At 48.5% G+C, this 17,496-nt stretch overlaps 1 protein-coding gene across 5 annotated transcripts in view; it reads left to right on the top strand.

Moving 5' to 3' along the window:
- Window positions 1-17,496, top strand: part of lt (vacuolar protein sorting-associated protein light) — a 635,043-nt gene that overhangs the window by 443,935 nt on the left and 173,612 nt on the right. For all 5 annotated transcript variants that reach the window (XM_075896022.1, XM_075896056.1, XM_075895809.1 and 2 more), the window contains 2 exons: window positions 2,020-2,160; window positions 15,619-15,755. In XM_075896022.1, coding sequence (XP_075752137.1) covers window positions 2,020-2,160; window positions 15,619-15,755 — 278 coding nt within the window. The remainder of the gene's footprint in view (window positions 1-2,019; window positions 2,161-15,618; window positions 15,756-17,496) is intronic.

The following is a 17,496-nucleotide window of genomic DNA, read 5'->3' as shown; positions in this document are numbered from 1 at the left end:
TTGGGGGAAGTCCTCGGAAGCAGGGACTTTGCACTCACACTCTGTTTCATGTATCACTGCACTTGCTTTCCTCAGCGAGGGGCACACCCGTCCAAAGCATCCAAAGAGCCTCTCCGTCCAGGGAGCTGGCACGCACGGGTTGGGGAACGCAAAATATGCGAGTAAATATTTGTTTAGGCTAAATATTAGGGGCATATTAAAATTATACCAGTAAATACAGTATATGGAGCTGGGACACCTTAAAGGAACTTCCCACTTTGCCGATTGCTCGTGTTCCAGACCCACATGGCAAATACAATTCTGCATCACTTCAACGGAAAGTGACACATCGTGCACCAAACAAGCTTGTGGTTCTAAGATTTAAGAATCACGGAGTTCTAAGATTTAAGGCATCATAACATGGTGTCATGTGTTGGTGTTGTAGTAGCTTTGGCACTTTGATGCCAGTGCACATAAAGAGCAAGCAGTCCACTATGTTGCTTCAGCTGCAGCTTGCTAAAGCACCTGAAAGCAGACTGCGTGTGAAATGCACGAGCGGGGCAGAACTGACATCTGCTGGGGTCTAGTCAGCTGTTCACGGAACAAATGGAGTATGTTCGCTCTGTAATGTAATGAACAATTAGACATGTACTGGCACCTTTTACACAATGGGAAACCTCCACCTGCCAAATCCTACAAAAATGAGGGGACCTTAAAGCATCACCTTTTGAAGTTGACTGCAATAGCAACATTCTGTTCCTAGTGCGTACTTCAAACACTTAGTGCATGAAACCTTTTCGAATTTGCTATGCACCCACTGCGTGGCTTTAAGGGAATAGGCTCAGTAGCGTGTGTGCCTTTTGTAGTGGGGTACCGGCTTTCAACCACGCAGCCATATTATATGTAATTACGTATTTTGATATGTAATCACGTATATGTAATCACGTAATGGATACTTGTACTATGCATTATTACTGCAATATTTCGTGTTGCATTGGGAAGCATGTATACAAGACGTGTGTGTTTGGGCAACATGAAAGCTACTTTCGCTGCATTTCCAAGCTGAGAAATTTCTTTTCACTGTTTTCATTAGTGGAGCCGTGACCGTGTGGTAGAACATCCGCTTGCTATGCAAGTGACCCGGGTTCAATCCCCACTTGGACCCAAACAACCCTGGTCTCAAACAACCCCACTCCGCTTGAGGATCTTTATCATTTATTTATTTTATTTGCATCGTTTTCGATTTTTCAGTCGCGCAAAAGATGATGATTTTTCGCTCACAACCAACGAAACTGATGCCGAAATTTCTGCGTAACCAGCTCTTTAACACTATCGCGTTAATAGCTACAGTATCACAATAAATATTGCTCTAAAATTCCAGTATAATGCATTTGACTCCATGAGACCTAGCGGTGGAATCGCATGCACAGACCTCCTGCAAGAGATGGCCATTAGCCAGCAGAGCCAAGCCGAAAGATAAGAGGTTGCTGTAAGCCACGCACCTGCCTAGTCTCGCCGACAGGGGGATGCCAGTGCGACACTCTACCAGACACATGAGTGCCATGTGGTAAAAACAACTTTACCAGCAATACAAACACCCCCACAAACCCTTCAACATTCCTCCAAAGTCTTGCAACAGTCGGAAATGAAGAACCATTTATTGAACCCTATCTATATCAGTGACAGTGTTCTCCGTGCACTCATAAACACTGAAGCAAGGGTCAGCTTAAAAGGCAAGCAAACTATCGCAAAAGTGCAACCCTCAGAAACGAAATGCGAGCTTGGAGACTTGCTCAAGTTTGGTGATAAGATGCACAGTCTGCCCACTGCGAGATTCGCTGGAAGTGAAGGTCCTGGAAGCAGTACATAATGTTCATTTCGAAGAAGTTTCACAGTATATCAGACTAATTCACCCTTAGTGATAGTGCACCTTTATCGACAAAATGTACAGGTGCGTTAGAGTAAATGTGATGATTGTCCTCGCTTTTTTTACTTCCTGAAGAAAGGGCAGCATTGAACCTTGTCAACATGATTGTGCAGAACGCATGGGCAACACCAAAGAGGCTCTCCATCAGATCATGGACAAGCTGGGAGATGTTCACCAGGCCATCGCTTTCTGCAAGGAGCATGACGACTCGGAACTCTGGGGGGATCTGATCAAGTATTCACTTGACAAGCCACGTAAGTACACTTGATGTAAGTACACTGGATGAACGAGATGCACATTCAATAATGTGAGAAGAGGTCGTTATGCTCAAGTGTCCGTGTCCAGTCGTCTAAATTAGCAAGGTAAGAACTACAGTGATAAAGTACACACTTATAATATAACAGTCTCGCACAAGCACTGAGCATTGGGATATGGTTCTTGAATGTAATGTGATCTGCCCATGATGTGCTAGTAAAAAAAAGCACACTGAATGGCAAGTGCTGTTGGCTGTACTGTTTACTTGTATATATGTTTAGGAGGCTCTTCACTGGGTATCATAGGCACTGGAAGGTGTTGTGTGCCTAATGAAGAGCTTTACACTACAAGAACTTTTCAAATCAGTTTCTTATATGCTGAGAAACATACTATTTTAAAGCAGCGTAGAACTATGATGCGAGAAGACGAGTGACCTCCCACTCGCCCCATGTTGACTTCTTAGGCCAAATCTGTCTGCCTTTTTCAGCACTGGGGCCGGAGATCACATGACGCAAACTCATGAAAACATCATGCCCACACAAGTTCACATGTGCGTGATGTGCCCAAGCTTGCCAGCCTGAGCTCGCAAGCAGTGTTATTGTGTTGTATCAATGTTCTCTGTGGTCTCCCGTGTTCCTGGGGGATTGATTCCAGAGTGCATGCACGTTTGGAGTGGCTGGCATAAATCATGGGCTTTTACCGTGACATCCCGCATTGCATCGCTGAAACTGCTGTTTTAGGCTATGCATTCAAAATGCACTGAGTGTTGTGAGGGCTAGTGTCTGCAAGATGCCGGAATGGTGAGGATACGTATAGAAGCGAAATGGAGGCAAATTAATCTCGCTGTGATTTTGGGGGAAAAAATTTTAAGACACACACATTGCACTTGTGTGTTTTAATATTTCTTAAGACAAAGGACATGGGCGTACTGAAGGAATCTTCTAGACGCCTAAACCACCACAGGCAGATATGGTTTTTGAATGTCCTTAGTTTTTGTTTGTGGTCATGTGACTAGGTTGAGAAAGTGAACAACAAATGTGCCTTTGATGTTTCAGAGCTCGCATTTTTAGGGCATAAGGTCACTGCACGTAGTATCTCTCCACTTCCTGAGAAGATTGGCTCCATAGTTAACACACCCGTGCCAACCGATGTTGCTGCCCTCCGTTCATTTTTGGGTCGTGTAGAATACTACTGGATATTTGTTCCACGTTTGGCACAAGTGGTCGAGCCTATGCGAGTCCCACTTCGCAAAATTGAGCCATTCGTCTGGTCAGCTGAAGCAGGTAGAATTTTCAGAAGGGTAAAAATAATGCTTTTACGAGTCCAGTCCTTCAAATGTTCAATCTGAAACTTCCAGTCATCGTGTCGACAGATGCTTCAGACTGTAGGCTAAGAGCAGTTCTCCAGCAACAAGATGCCCAAGAGTTTCGCACAGTCGCTTTCGCATTGCGTACACTGTCTCCACAAGAGAAGAAGTATTCAGTCGGTGAATGAGAAGCGTTGGCATGTATTTGGGCTTGTGAGCGACGGCCCACGTACCTTTCGGGTCGCCATTTCAAAATTCAGACAGATCACCGGGCACTTGTCTCTTCGCTGTCATCACAGGGACCTGGAAGACACCCACTTCGAATCACACGCTGTTCTGCAAGACTTATCTGTTATAACTTCACTGTTGAATACTTGAAGGGTGCACGAACACTGTTGAAGATGCACTTTCTGGCCTGCCAGCCCCTACATCCGAAACAGAGCGTGGACAGGAGGAAGAAATTGTGTCGCTTGTTGAGCCAGTTTCTGTGGCAAAGGAAGCGTTCAGGCAGGCTGTTCTCGACGATGGTTCTTTAGAAACCGTGTAGTCTTTTGTGCTGAGTTTCTGGCCGCCACACAAGTCCTTGCCAGAAGATGTGAAGCCGTTCCACTTTATAGAGAGAAACTTCCTGTTGTTGATGATCTTCTACTGCGTGCAGATCGCCTTGTGGTTCTATCCTCTCTCACTGCGCAGATCATTTTCACTGCACATGAGATGCATCCTGGTATCACGCGCACTGTAGCGCGACTTCGTGAGCAGTTCTGGTGGCCGCAAATGGATAAAAAAAGTGGAAGCAGCAGTGAAAAACTGTTCCATCTGCCTGGAGGCCGATAAATCTCTCAGGACTTCACCAGCACCATTGCAACCTGTTGAATGGCCTCAAAGACCATGGCGAAAGCTTGCTTCAGATATTGTTGGTCCCTTGGAGCGCACACCTCACAACAGCAGATTTGCCAAATCGCTTGTGGATTACCACTCCTAGTGACCAGAGGTATATTTTTGTCGTGAGGTATCAACAAGCACAGTGAAAGACTATTTAACAAGTGTTTTCGCCCCCGAAGGATACCCTGAAGAAATCGTTTGCAACAGTAGACCTCAGTTCACTTTACATGAGTTCATTACGTTCCTGGAAGACAAGGCCATCAGACTGCTGCATTCATCAGTATGCTACCCCTTCCCCCCCCCCCCCTAGGCAAATGGACAAACAGAACGGTTCTACCGAACATTCAAAAACTTTGTTGAAGTCTCACTTCTCGAAGGACGACCCCTTTGACTAGCAGTTATGAACTACCTTGCAATTTACAGGGCTACTTCACAGGCAACCACTCGGGTTGCCCCTGTTGTTCTGCTGCATGGTAGAATGCCCCGAACCAGGCTGGATATTGTCGGCCTCTCAGCATCAGCCTTCGCTAAGGAGCCAGCTGAAGAGTTGGCGTGACTTTGTCGTAGAATCCAGCATCAACAACACAGCAGCAAGCTGTACACGGATAAAAGGAGAGCTGCCAAGAAACCTAGGATAGCGGTAGAAGACATTGTCAATGTCAAGAAACTATTCGTTCGCTTTAAGGGCAGTTGCTTCTTGTTTTCACCAACTAAAGTGTTGGAGGAGAAGAGACCTGCGTATTACAGGCTTGAAGACGGCCGTACGTGGAATGCCTCCAAGCTGTCCAGGGTTCCGGAGAACGGGGTTTGCCACCAGTCGCAGCTACCTGTGCTGCAGTCTCCAGCCCCTGTACCACAGCCGGCCGGGCTACAACCTCCTGTGCCGCAGCTGCGGTTTCCTTGTGCACTGCAACTTGCCGTACCGCAGCCGCAGTTTCCTGATGTGCAGCAACCTGCTGTGCCACCCCCGCAGTCTCCTAGCGTACTGCAACCTGGCGAGCCGCGGCTGTTGTCCCTTGGCATAGTGCAACCTCCTGTGCAGCAGCTGCCTTCTGGGACGCAATCTCTATCTCCTGTTTTCTTCGTTCAGCGAACCAACTGCCCAACTGGCCCACAACCAACTGGCCCACATTTTGAATGTGGGCCAGTTGGCCCACATTTTGATCCTGTTGCTCTATCTCCTGTACTGCAGCAGCCAACCTCGGCAGCGCAGCAATCAGGGCGGCCGACCCAAAAACGCCGGCCACCGACTTGGCTTCGAGGCTATCAGACAAACTTTTAGTTACTGTCTGAACTGTGTCTATTCTGTACTCTGTACTGAAGTAGTGTGTACGTGGGTTTTTGTTACTTATACGTACTAACAACTAACCACTAAAACTAAGGGAGGGAGTATGTTGTATGTATTCTGTTTCGGTTTCGCTTCTGTTTTTTCATCCCCAGGGGGTGCATTCACTCATTATATAGACCATGTACATTGTCAATAAAGGTTGTTCTTGTTCTGTACATAGTGATGGCTATGCCGTTGACTCCTTTCCCATAAACACTACAGTTGGTTTGTGGATGGTTAGCGGTCATTTTGCGATGAGTGGTTCCACAAAGCCTCATGACATCTTGCATCAGTTGGGCTGTAAAAGCTGTTCCACGGTCAGTTATAACAACTGTTGGCGCCCTATGGTGGAGGACGATGTTGTTCATGAAAAAATACGCAATCTCATTGGCAGTGCCTCGTTGTAGGGCTTTCATTTCATAGTACCTTGTTAAAAAGTCAGTAGCGACTACGATTCAGCGGTTACCATCATGTGACTTCAGAAAGGGCCCAAGCAAGTCTATGCCGATTTGTTCAAACGGTTGCAATGGTGATGCAACAGACTGCAATAAACCAGCAGGGCGCACAGGTGGGACTTTACTGTAGTGTCAATCACTACACCTTTCAATGTAATTCTTGACATCCTAGGTAAGCTTTGACCAGTAGTAGTGAGTTTGAATTCGGGCAAGGGTACACACAAAGCCTATGTGGTCGGATGAAGGCTTGTCGGAGCAGGCAAATAAACTGTTAGCATGTAGTGCTGATAGAACGATGAGGAAGTGTTCGGTCGATTAAGGTTCGAAGTTGATACATGTGTAGATTAACTGATGGCCAGGTGGTAGTGACTACCGTGAACAATAAGCCATCAGGCCCGCGAAGAACATTAGAACATGTTGAGCCCTTTGCCCAGAACGAACTGTTTTTATTGTTTCCAAAACGGCCACCCCTGCTGTGTCAGGCTTGCACAGCTCAACACAACTATCAGCTCCGTGTGGGGACACTGCATTTGAGCCAACATTGTTACACTCCTCCCCTCTTAGGAGGAAGACTATAAGGAGTACCTATTCACCAGTTTCCTAGTTCTTGTGCCACGTCACAACTTCAGCGTGCTAGGCGTAGGCACGACAGAGTCACTGTTCACATGCACACCACTGTTGAGCGCAGTCCCGTCGCTCTCCGTGGCACAGATACTCCCAGAGCAGCTAGCTAGTTCTAGGTAGCTGTTCCTGATGAGGCACTTCTGGAAAAGCTGGTGCATGAAGAAGCGGCGGCTCCAACTGTGGTGGAGCTGCAGCGATAGAAGTTTCAGGACAGGCCAATGTTTCTGTCTGCACAAGGCGCAAGTGGTCTCTGTGTCGGTTTCCCAAAGTGCCATCTTCAAAACGGACACTGGCTAATAACGGAGTGATGTCCACAATACTGGCAGATATCCAGGGTGTATTCCTGCGAAAGTTTCGCGCGTACACGTGATCACCTGGCTGCAGTGATGGAGCCTGCCAGGACCCTCTGTCAGCATACAACTTCTGCTTGAGTTGTTTTACGAATACAGATGCCTGCTGGCTTCGCCTGAGGACATCCAACGGAGTCTTGAACATTCTTCCTGTCAAGAATTCACACGGTGGATGACCTGTCACTTCATGTGGTGCGGTCCTATAGTGGAACAGAAACCTGGAGATCTGCCTTTGGAAGTTCCCAGAATCAGACTTCTTGAGTTTGTTCTTCACAGTTCGTACAACTCGTTCAGCTGCACCATTTAATGCAGGGTGATACGGCGGTACAAGCATGCGGCGTATTCCATTTTGGAATACGCCGCAATCCTGTGGAAAAGGCCACGGCGTCTGCTGAACCAGCTGTGCAGCTCGATGTTGAGTCTGGCACGTAGCGCAGCTCTTCACGCTGTAGGCAATGTCATTGTCAATGCCTGGCCACCAAACATGGCTCCTGGCAATCATCTTGCTCTTCTCAATACCCGGGTGGCTGGCATGAAGAACACCAAGATCTTGGGCCTGCAATGACTTTGGGATCACTACTCTTGATCCTTAGAGTAGGCAACCCTCATGGAGACTGAGCTCTGAGCTTCTGGTATTGAAAGGGTTCCACTCTGGTCCTACTGGGAGGCTTACTCCTTTCAGAACAGCAAGAACAACATGGCCCAGAACTGGGTCATTTCGTGTGGCTTGGGCCACAACACCTGGTGAAAGGAGTCTCGGATATGCCTCCTCTAGCAAGAAGATTTCAGCAGGTCAAGGTAATGCCGTAGTGTCAGTTAAGAGAGGCAGTCTACCAAGAGCATCAGCGTGGCCGAGCTCTTTGCCAGGCTTGTATACAAGTTCGTACTTGTAAGCAGAAAGCTTCAGAGCCCACTTGACCACTCGAGGCGAAGCTTGCATGGGAACGGGCTTGTTGGCACCCAGCAGTCCAAAAAGTGGCTTGTGGTCAGTGTGTGCTTCGAATGAGATGCCCCACAAGTACTGGTGGAATCGATGCAAACCAAACACTAAAGCCAGTGCCTCTTTGTCGAGTTGACTGTAATTTTGTTCTGCTTGTGACAAGCTCGTCAAGGCAAAAGCAATGGGATGTTCCCCGCCATCAGCATCTTTGTGCGCCAGAACTGCACCTATACCATAAGGCGATGCGTCACATTTGAGGCAAACAGGCCTTGCAGGGTTGAAATGCACAAGAACTGAAGCTGATGTCACCAAGTGCTTGCAGGCATTGAATGCATCTTGTTGTTCATGTCTCCACTCCCACTTCTTCCCTTCACAAAGAAGTAAGTGCAGTGGACGAAGGAGTGAAGAAAGATTGGGTAAGAGGCGCCTATAGAAGTTTACAAGTCCCAAGAAACTCTGAAGTTCTCTGACATCCTGAGGCACAGGAGCATGCAGAATGGCTGCTACCTTGTCAACATTTAGGGAAAGGCCTTCCTTGCTGATGATGTGCCCGAGATACTCAACTTGCGGCACGAAGAAATGGCATTTTTCAAGGTTCAACTTGAGGCCTGATTCCTGAAGCTTGCTAAGAACAGCACGAAGGTTGCGAAGGTGCTCAGCATCATTTGTGCCAGTCACAAGAATGTCGTGAAAATAGACTGATACATGGGGCAGTCTCCTGAACAAGTTCTCTATCTCTCGCTGAAATATGGCAGGAGCAGATGAGACACGAAAAGTGAACCGGGTGTTTTGAAATAACACCATATGCGTCGAAATGGTGACGTACTCCCTAGAGGCCTCGTCAAGGACAACTTGCTGGTACGCATCTCGCAAATCCAATTTTGTGAATTTCTCACCTCCAGCAAGCACAGTCCACAGGTCCTCGATCCTTGGAATGGGGTACTGCTCCACTGTTGCCACTGGGTTTATAGTAACACCAAAGTCTCCACAGATTCTGATGCGTCCATCCCTTTTGGTCACAGGAACAATAGGTACAGCCCACTTCGGTGTCTTGACTGGAACAAGAACGGAATCTCTTCTTAGTCTATGGATTTCTTGAGTTACTCCATCTGTCAAGGCGTACGGCAGTGGACGTGGCTTGAAGAACCGAGGCGGAGCATCTGAAGGAACATGTAGAGAAGCTTTAGCACCCTTGAATATATCCAGGCCTTCTTCAAACACTTCGGCGTAGTCTTGGACTAGGTGTTCGACGTCGGAAATTGCGTGGATGTTAACTTCAACATCGGAGACTCCAATGCCCAGCTCAGGCATCCAGTTGCGTCCAAGAAGAGTGGGCGATCCGTCTCCGGTCAGAAAAATAGGTAGGTCGGCCTTCCTGCCATGAAACTTCACACTGACGTCAGCTTTGCCCTGAACCTTTTTTAGTTCCCCGGAATAGCTTCGCAGAAGCACTTGTGACGGCTGCACAAGAACCAAAGGCAAAAGCTGAAGAAGGCGTGACTTGGCCATGACAGAGCCACTTGCCCCTGTGTCCACTTCCATGCGGAGCGGCTTGCGCAAAGGTCAACAGGGACGGTGAAAGGCGGAGGCGGCGTGGCGTAGTCGACTGGCCACATGTCAAAAACTTCATAAGATGAAGTGGTAGCGGCGTCCTGCTTGCGTACAGTATTAACACGGTGAGGGTTACTTGACGATGGTGAACTGCAAGCCGAGAATGAAGCGAGAACTTTTTAAAGTAAGGCTTGCACATAGTTCAGGAGTTTGCCCTCAGCACCAAGTGCGCACACAGTTATGATGAACGGTTGGGGGACTGAATGTCAAGTAGGAGCAAGATTGCCATCTTCCCAGTGCAGAACCTGTTCAAGGGCACTGACGACGGCAGCGAGGCCGTCAGCTGTTGCGCGACCAGGTTGGAAGCTTCACTGTTGTTAGGGTAAAAATACAATGCGAGCTGCGGCAAGCTACTGAAGTCGCTGAAGGGCCATTCCCTGCATGGTTTTCCCAGCCACAGATGTGAGTGAGATGGGTCAATACAATTTGAGTTTACAAGACGGCTTGCCTTGCTTTAAGACTGACACAACCTCAGCAGAGCATCACTGATCCGAGAAACCTCCCCTAGCGAAAACTCGATTGTATGCCTCTAATAGGTGAGCGCGCTGAAATGAATGCAAGTTTCTCAACAGCTGATATGTGTTGCCATCAGCACCAGGAGTGCTGCGTGTTCCCTTCCTTTGGAGTGTTCGCTGCAGCTCAGAGTGAGTGAAATCCTTCCCTCAAAGTGAGCTGGTGACCGTCACAAAAGCAGATTCGGGTGGCAGGAGGGGTGGCGCTGTGTGGGTCAGGGCTTGCGCCGGAGCCTCGGCGGCAGCAGGAGGAATCTCACAGGAAGAGGAAATCAGCTCAGCAAACTCCAGCTCCGCGTTTTATTGGGCTACTGCGATGGCGAGAATAGTGAAGTGAGACATCTTGGTGTTCAGGTTGAGCATAACGCTCACGATGTGCCAGCTGCACCGGCGCAAGTCACGAGAAACAAGCACACGCCCTTTTGGCTGTGGTCCCGCAACTGTTGAGTTTCGTCGGTACACGGCGTCCAGGCGGTTGTACTCTGACCAGGCACTGGGTCCGGAAGAGTGTAGTGCCCGCTTCTGCGCACACTGGCGCCTTACGCCAGTGTGCGCCAGTGGGTTCCAACAGGCACCACACAGCGAGTGATTGCACGCTCAGCAGTCGGCGATGCACGCCAAGAAGTCCTTGCTGGACTAGACACTCGTGCAAAGCTCGCAGTAAAGTGGCCACTACATGACGTTGTACTCGTGCACAGCACCGCGGCTGGGTTGAGACAATAAGAGCGTGATCAAGTAGTGCTTGGAGCCGGCCCTGTCAGAATGTAACTTCCACTTATAGGAGCAGTGTTCCGACACCAGGGCCAGGTTGATCACAGTTGCAGCGCTGTTGCGACGTATCAAAGTTGGCTCCCCAGTGTTCAGAACGAGGAGACCAGCCCTGTGTATCGCTTTGGAGAGCTCTCGGCCACGCATATTTGTGCTAGGGTCACTCCAGCTGATATAGTGTATAGTGCCTGTTAAAGTCCCCATACTGGATGTCGTCGCGTGAGAGTGCAGCGACAAGAGGCGGGAGAAACGAGTAGCTGGCTGCAGCAACTGGGCGCACATAAACACTCACGACAGAGGTGTCAATACTGTATAAACTGGACTAAAGGTCGAGTGGGAATATAGATCGACCCCCCAAGTTCAGGTTACCGAAAAAGAAAAAAAAAAACGAAAACAATCCAAAATTGCCGAACAACATTTATTTGTGAATCGGGCGCACCGCATCCCGATCGTCGGAGCTCCCCTCAACCACCATCGCAACTGTTCCTATTCGTCAGACGAAGCACCGCTGTCTTCTGAAAACGAGAGTTTGTCGCTAGCCGCCTCCCACAGTGTGTTGTCTTCCGTGCCATACAGCGAGTTGCTGATAGAACATTTCTTAAAAGTATTTCCCACCATGGTACCTGGCAAGGAATGCCAGGCGAAAAGCACCCAGCTACAAACAGTCGCAAGCGGAGGCCTCTGTAGGCCGCCCGTCGGTGTCTTTGGGTTGTCGCCGGACATCTACTTTTGGTACTCCAGCCGCACTTGGTCCTTGAACGACTTGTTTAGCACACGATCGGTTGAAGGGTGGACGTCATACCACCGGGTATCATGCCGATGTCCGTTTTTCCATCGTCGGTTAAGTGACCACAAAACGCATCTAGCACCAGCATGCTGCTAAGACGCAGCAGTGCACCTGGCTGACGGTTTCAGGCTACTCATATCCATTCGAGCATCATAGCCTCGTCCATGTATCCCTTTTTGTTGACGTGATCGACAACCCCAGGCAGGAACACATCCTTCGGCATTGTCTTAGGTTTGAAAAGTATGAAGGGCAGAAGCTTTCTACCATCTGCCATGCATGCCAGCATGACGGTGAAGCGCGAATGCTCGTTGCCAGTGGACAACAGCTTCATATCTTTGGCGGCACGCTGCATGATCATGGTCGACAAAGGCATGTCAAACCACACGGGGGTCTCATCAGCATTGTCAATCTGCCCCATCATGTAGTTGTTCTGCTCCCGAAGCCGGTTCATGAAGCCCTGGAAGTTTATAAGCTTGTCCTCGAACTCTTCTGCAAACTTCTGACAGATGGATGTGCGCCACCGGAAAGAAAATCCTTTGCGTCTCATGAATCAACGCACCCAAGAGTTTGGTGCACGAAGCTCTTCTCTCGTGAGCCCAGCTTCGCGAGCGAGTTCCACAGCTTTCTTGCGAATGGTATCCACGGTCACTGGCAGCGAGCACGCACGAACTTCCCACACAAACTTCCCTAGTGTAATCTTCAGCTGCGGCTGAACCTCACTTCGCCTACGAAATTACATTTTCCGAGGATCGCACATCTGCAGCTTCCCTATCTGCACCCTCTAATAGCGCACGCTTTTTTCTGATACACCAAAGCGGCGCTGAGCAGCCATATTCCCATTCGCTTTTGCAAACTCAACAACCTCTAGTTTAAACGCAGCTGGGTACTGCCGCCCCGCCGCGGTGGTCAAGGGGCTAAGGCACTCGGCTGCTGACCCGCAGGTCACGGGATCGAATCCCGGCTGCGGGGGCTGCATTTCCGATAGAGGCGGAAATGTTGTAGGCCCGTGTGCTCAGATTTGGGTGCACGTTAAAGAACCCCAGGTGGTCTAATTTCCCGGAGCCCTTCACTACGGCGTCTCTCATAATCATATGGTGGTTTTGGGACGTTAAACCCCACAAATCAATCAATCAAGCTGAGTACTGCCTTCTCGTACCGCTACTCGTATTCACTGAACGAAAAAAAGACCACTAAAAATGAAACACTATGTCAAGCGGAGCGAGAATTTGGAACAGATCGGAGGCTACTCGCGAACACAAAAAAAACATACAAGAGAGAAAAAAAACAACCTGCTATTGGATTTGGCTGCGAATATGGCCGTGTCCAGCTTCTCATGCGCATGCAAGCCACATGTTGCCAGACAGCGGTGCACTGTCGGCTAGACACCGCTATATAAGACGAGGGGCAACTTTAGCTCGTTGTTTTATTGAAAATATCTCGACGTATATTCCAGTTTATACGGTACTATCAATGGAAACTGTCCCAGCTACAGACTCACAAGTTTCACTGGTATAGCATTCCGTGGAGAGGCGTGCGTGAGGAAGCCTTGATTGATTGTAGAGAGCTGCGCACAGCTTCCCGAGTGGGTGGAGGGTGTCTCTGCATAGCACACTGATACAGTCAGGCCGCGCACACTGCATGGGGCTGCTGTAACCGATGTAATCAGGCAACCTCCTTTATGGAAATATTCATTTTCTTGAAGGCCAGGGCATGGTAGTTGCACAGAGTAAGGATCGCCGTAAGCACAGCTTGTCGGCGACGCAGTGAGTTGCAGTTCGTCTGCAATGTGCGTGGGCTAGTTTTGTAGGGACGTTCACTTGGTATCCTTGGTTAGTGTCAGTTGAGTCGCCAGCGCTGCACTGCAGAGCGGGCAAATGGGGCAATCTGACAACAGAAACTCCAGTGCCGCTGTGACTGCTGCCACCAAGACTGAGATGGCAGAGCTACTGTTGTCGCTGGTTGTGGCTGCAGGAGCAGTGACACCGGTGGTGGCTGCATAGGTTAGTTCCTTAGTGACTGGGTGGTATTTTTGTTGCTTCTCGGGGGGACCGGAAGCGTTGGTGTCAGATGCCCACACGAAAACGAAGGCCTCGCTACGCGAAATGGGCGTCGTAGACTCTTTGCGCAGCTCGAGGACGTGATGTTCCTCCGGCCTACAAGGGCAACGCAGTTCTTTGGCAAGGTGTTTTGCGCTACAGAACAAAAGCTTTGGCTGCTCAGTCGTGCACTCAGCCTGGAGGTGGGGCCCTCCACATCGTGCACAACGCCTCAAAGATGTGCGTGTAACGTCTATGTGACCGTAGTGGGCGCATCAGGTGCACTGAGTGGGGCGCAGCGGTAAGGCGCACACAGTGCGGCGCTGGTTGTTGAGTTCGATGTCATCGGAGGGCTAGGACTCGCTAAACGTCGCAAGAATGTTCTAACCATTATGGAAATTCTCTATGATTGGCAGTTGCAACATAACATTCGCAATGATGTCTTCTGTGCCTATGGAAGGGTCAACGTTGTATACCACACCACTGCGGTGTTAGTGGTAGTGGTCGCCCTCTTTGCTTGCACTGGGATGCCGCAGATCTTGGCAGTGTGGAGGAGGTTGGTGAGGGCTGTGCCTGGAGCAACATCGGGTGCAACCACAATGCGCCGTTAGTGAACTCGCACATGCAAAATCTCATAAACGGGAGGAAGAGATGGTTTCTTGCGTGACAGGCCGGAACGATGCCTTCCTTTCAGCAGGGCAAAAGAGGACAGTGTCCACATGTTTGAGAGTATGTGACTGCTGTGCTTGGGCAGGGGCTAGGGTGGCTTTTTCAATTAGCTTGTGTTGGGGCCATGGGATTGAGGCAAGCAGGGTGCATAGTGCTGTTTCATTTATGTTGATGAGAGGGAGGAGAAGGGCCTGAAACACAGCTTTGCCGTGAGGCGCGCTTGGAAAGCATGCCAGAAGAAGGGGCTATGGTTGTTCCTGATAACCCAGTTACGTCAGAGCAGTAGAGGAAGGGGCAGTAAAGAAACTTGTTGCGCTGCTCTCCTAAGTGGAGATGGCAGAAGAGGATGAAGGTGCTGTGTCAACAATGCCCAAGGTAGGGGAGGTTTTATCCTCGAAGTTTTCGTAGTTGAGGGCTATGATGCTTCGATGCCTGTCTCAGGAATGCTACCAGTACAGGGAAGGCGCAGTGGCGAAGCTAAAAAAGGGCGATTCTCTTCTGGGTCTGCATGTGCAGGCTCAATTTGCTAGAAACGTTCTGAAGAAATATGGCGGCCTTGTGAGCCAGGCGAAGCCAAGATTGTCATGGCTGAATTTTCTACAGCTTTCTGGGCACTCCGAACGATGAGGAGGGGCTAGGGCTGGTTGGAAAAGTCGAACAGGGGTTCACGGGGCCCTGCGTTGTTGCCGCTTGATGGGTGCGCTTGCGGGGTTGCGCGCCGCTTTTTCTTGCTCGACGCAGGCATCTGCAAGGTGAAAACTTTTTTACCGTCTTCATCTCTGATGAGGTTCCTCGTTTCTCTCAGGAGAAGTTAAAAGGTATAAAAAAAGTGTACACCTCGTGATTACGTAGGTTAAGATTGTGGGGTTTGCTACAAATGAAGTTCTTTTTATTTCACTGCTCTGCCTGCCGTATCTTTGTAAAGGATTATTGTTTTTTTTTGCGCATTGTGATAGTGCAGTGTGGCATGATTATATATTGGCTTAGTGAAGTGACATTAAACAGCTGGTAGTCTGCACTCTTTCCTGTCTCCCTTCTCGTTTTTCCTTCAGCTTGCACAGCAAGTCGAGTTTTCAGGCATTGTGAATCTTCCTGTACCAAAGTTTCATCACCTTTATTCGCTTATGAGGATTGTCTGCAGTATAAAAAAATATCATCTCTACGTTAAAAGTGCATGTGTTTTTGTGCAGCCTTCATCACGACATTGCTCCACAAGATTGGTGCACATGTCAACCCGATCTTGCTGATCTCGCACATCCCCATGGGGCTGGACATCCCCCAGCTTCGGGACTCGCTAGTCAAGATCATGCGGGACTACAACCTTCAGGTATGAATCGTTCACTCATCAGCTATTTCTTACAAGTCAACTCAACTTGGTTAAAATGAAGTCGCTTTCTAGCTTTTGTTAAAATGAATACAGCAAAAACTTGTTTGTATATTTTTGAAAAAAAAAATGTGATGGCCAAAGCATTTACAAAAAAATGTATAGTTTAGTCACAAAAATAACACGTTTTTGCCCCTAAAGAGAAGCATCGACAACAGTATCAAAAATTTTAGGCACATAGCTTTATTCACAGTCTGCAGTAAGCTTCAGTTTAGTTACCCATAGACATGAAAGATCACTTCATGACTGTTAGCACAAGTAGCGATGATGGTGGCAGCTCTGAGAGTGCAAAGAAAGCATGCTGTCCCTTGCTGACTATTTGAACTATGCCACATCTCCACACAGTTCACATAAAAAAATGTATAACATAGGGTGTGCATTAAAACCACAAATTTTTCAAAATTAAAGCGTCATCTTCAATAAAGCGTGCACATATGCACGGGCCACATTGTGCTCAGCCATCTCAAACATTTATGTTGGAATCGCAACAAGTGAATTTCATCTGATGGTTCTTTTTGCATGGAATATCCTGTTTTTTTCTGTTCTAGTCAGAAGTAGGCACAGTTTTTGAAGTTTGCAACGTGTGGAGAAGACGATGCAAATTTTATACCGCTGTGCAGCCTTTACAACGTTGTGATACAGACAATTCAAATAAGGCATAGCAAATGGTGGCTTGTGCTCCAAACGTTTCTCTTGCTTTTCTGAAAATTTGAGTTTTTGAAGCAGGCTTTCCAATGTGCCGCGGATCAAGTGTTGTGGATAGCCAGCAGAGAGCACACGCTGGAAGATTTTAAATGCAAAGTACTGTATTTACTCGTGTAATGAATGAACTTTTTTCTTCGAAATATGGGAGAAAAGATGAGAATGCGTTTATTATGTGAGGCGGCTTTTATGAAAACTTCGAAATGAGCAAAAAGTGCGGTAATGTGAAAAAAAAAAGTTAGGTCGCTTAGCCTTTCCCAATTGACATATGCCTATGCTGTTTGCAAACAGCTTCATTGTAGCATGTATAGTGAAGAGATATAGTTGCGCTTAATTCATCTTCGGTAGTTAAGGGGGGGCGCGGCAAGTAAAGTGCCGATTTTGGTCAAAATATGCGATTTTCTGATTTATTTTTTTTTCGTAATTTTCAGACCTTCAACTTCCTTGTTCTAAAATATTACAGCGAAACGTGCGCTACAAATCCCGCAAATAGTGTTTTTGCCGAGGCTAGTCGCCGAAAAGTGCGAAAAAAAAGCCCCTGAAACGGTGTTGTTCACGCCGCACAAACGCGCCAAGTTGTTGACCGTGGGCCGCCATTTTGGTAGCTTTGGAAAGAGGAGAAAGCCGGCTTCCCGATGGTCGCGGTCTCGTATTTCGCCGAGTGAAAATAAAAGCGCGAGGAGCAAGTAAAAAAACGAAAACGAAGAACGGCAATTGGCTGCGCGGGTCACGTGGTAGCAGGCGCGACCTCTTACTGGTCAAAGCTGCGCCGCGCACCTTGGCAACCTTGGAAGCGCGAGCGCATCTGCGGCCGCCGTGTCGAGAATCATCCGGCGTGCGCTTCGTTTTTTGCCAGTTTGCTGTTTTTGTGATAGTTCGCGTGCTTTTTTAACCAAGCTTTGTTTACATCGGTGGTCTCTTCTGAGTGCTTGCTCATACTGCGGTGCTATGTTGCCGCAAAAAAGTTCCGGAGCGTCCACAA

The sequence above is a fragment of the Rhipicephalus microplus genome, chromosome 1 (genome assembly GCF_043290135.1).
Source record: "Rhipicephalus microplus isolate Deutch F79 chromosome 1, USDA_Rmic, whole genome shotgun sequence".
Classification (NCBI taxonomy): Eukaryota; Metazoa; Arthropoda; class Arachnida; order Ixodida; family Ixodidae; genus Rhipicephalus; species Rhipicephalus microplus.
The sequence above is the reverse complement of the archived record's forward strand: the minus strand, read 5'-3'. Positions and strand labels throughout refer to the sequence as shown.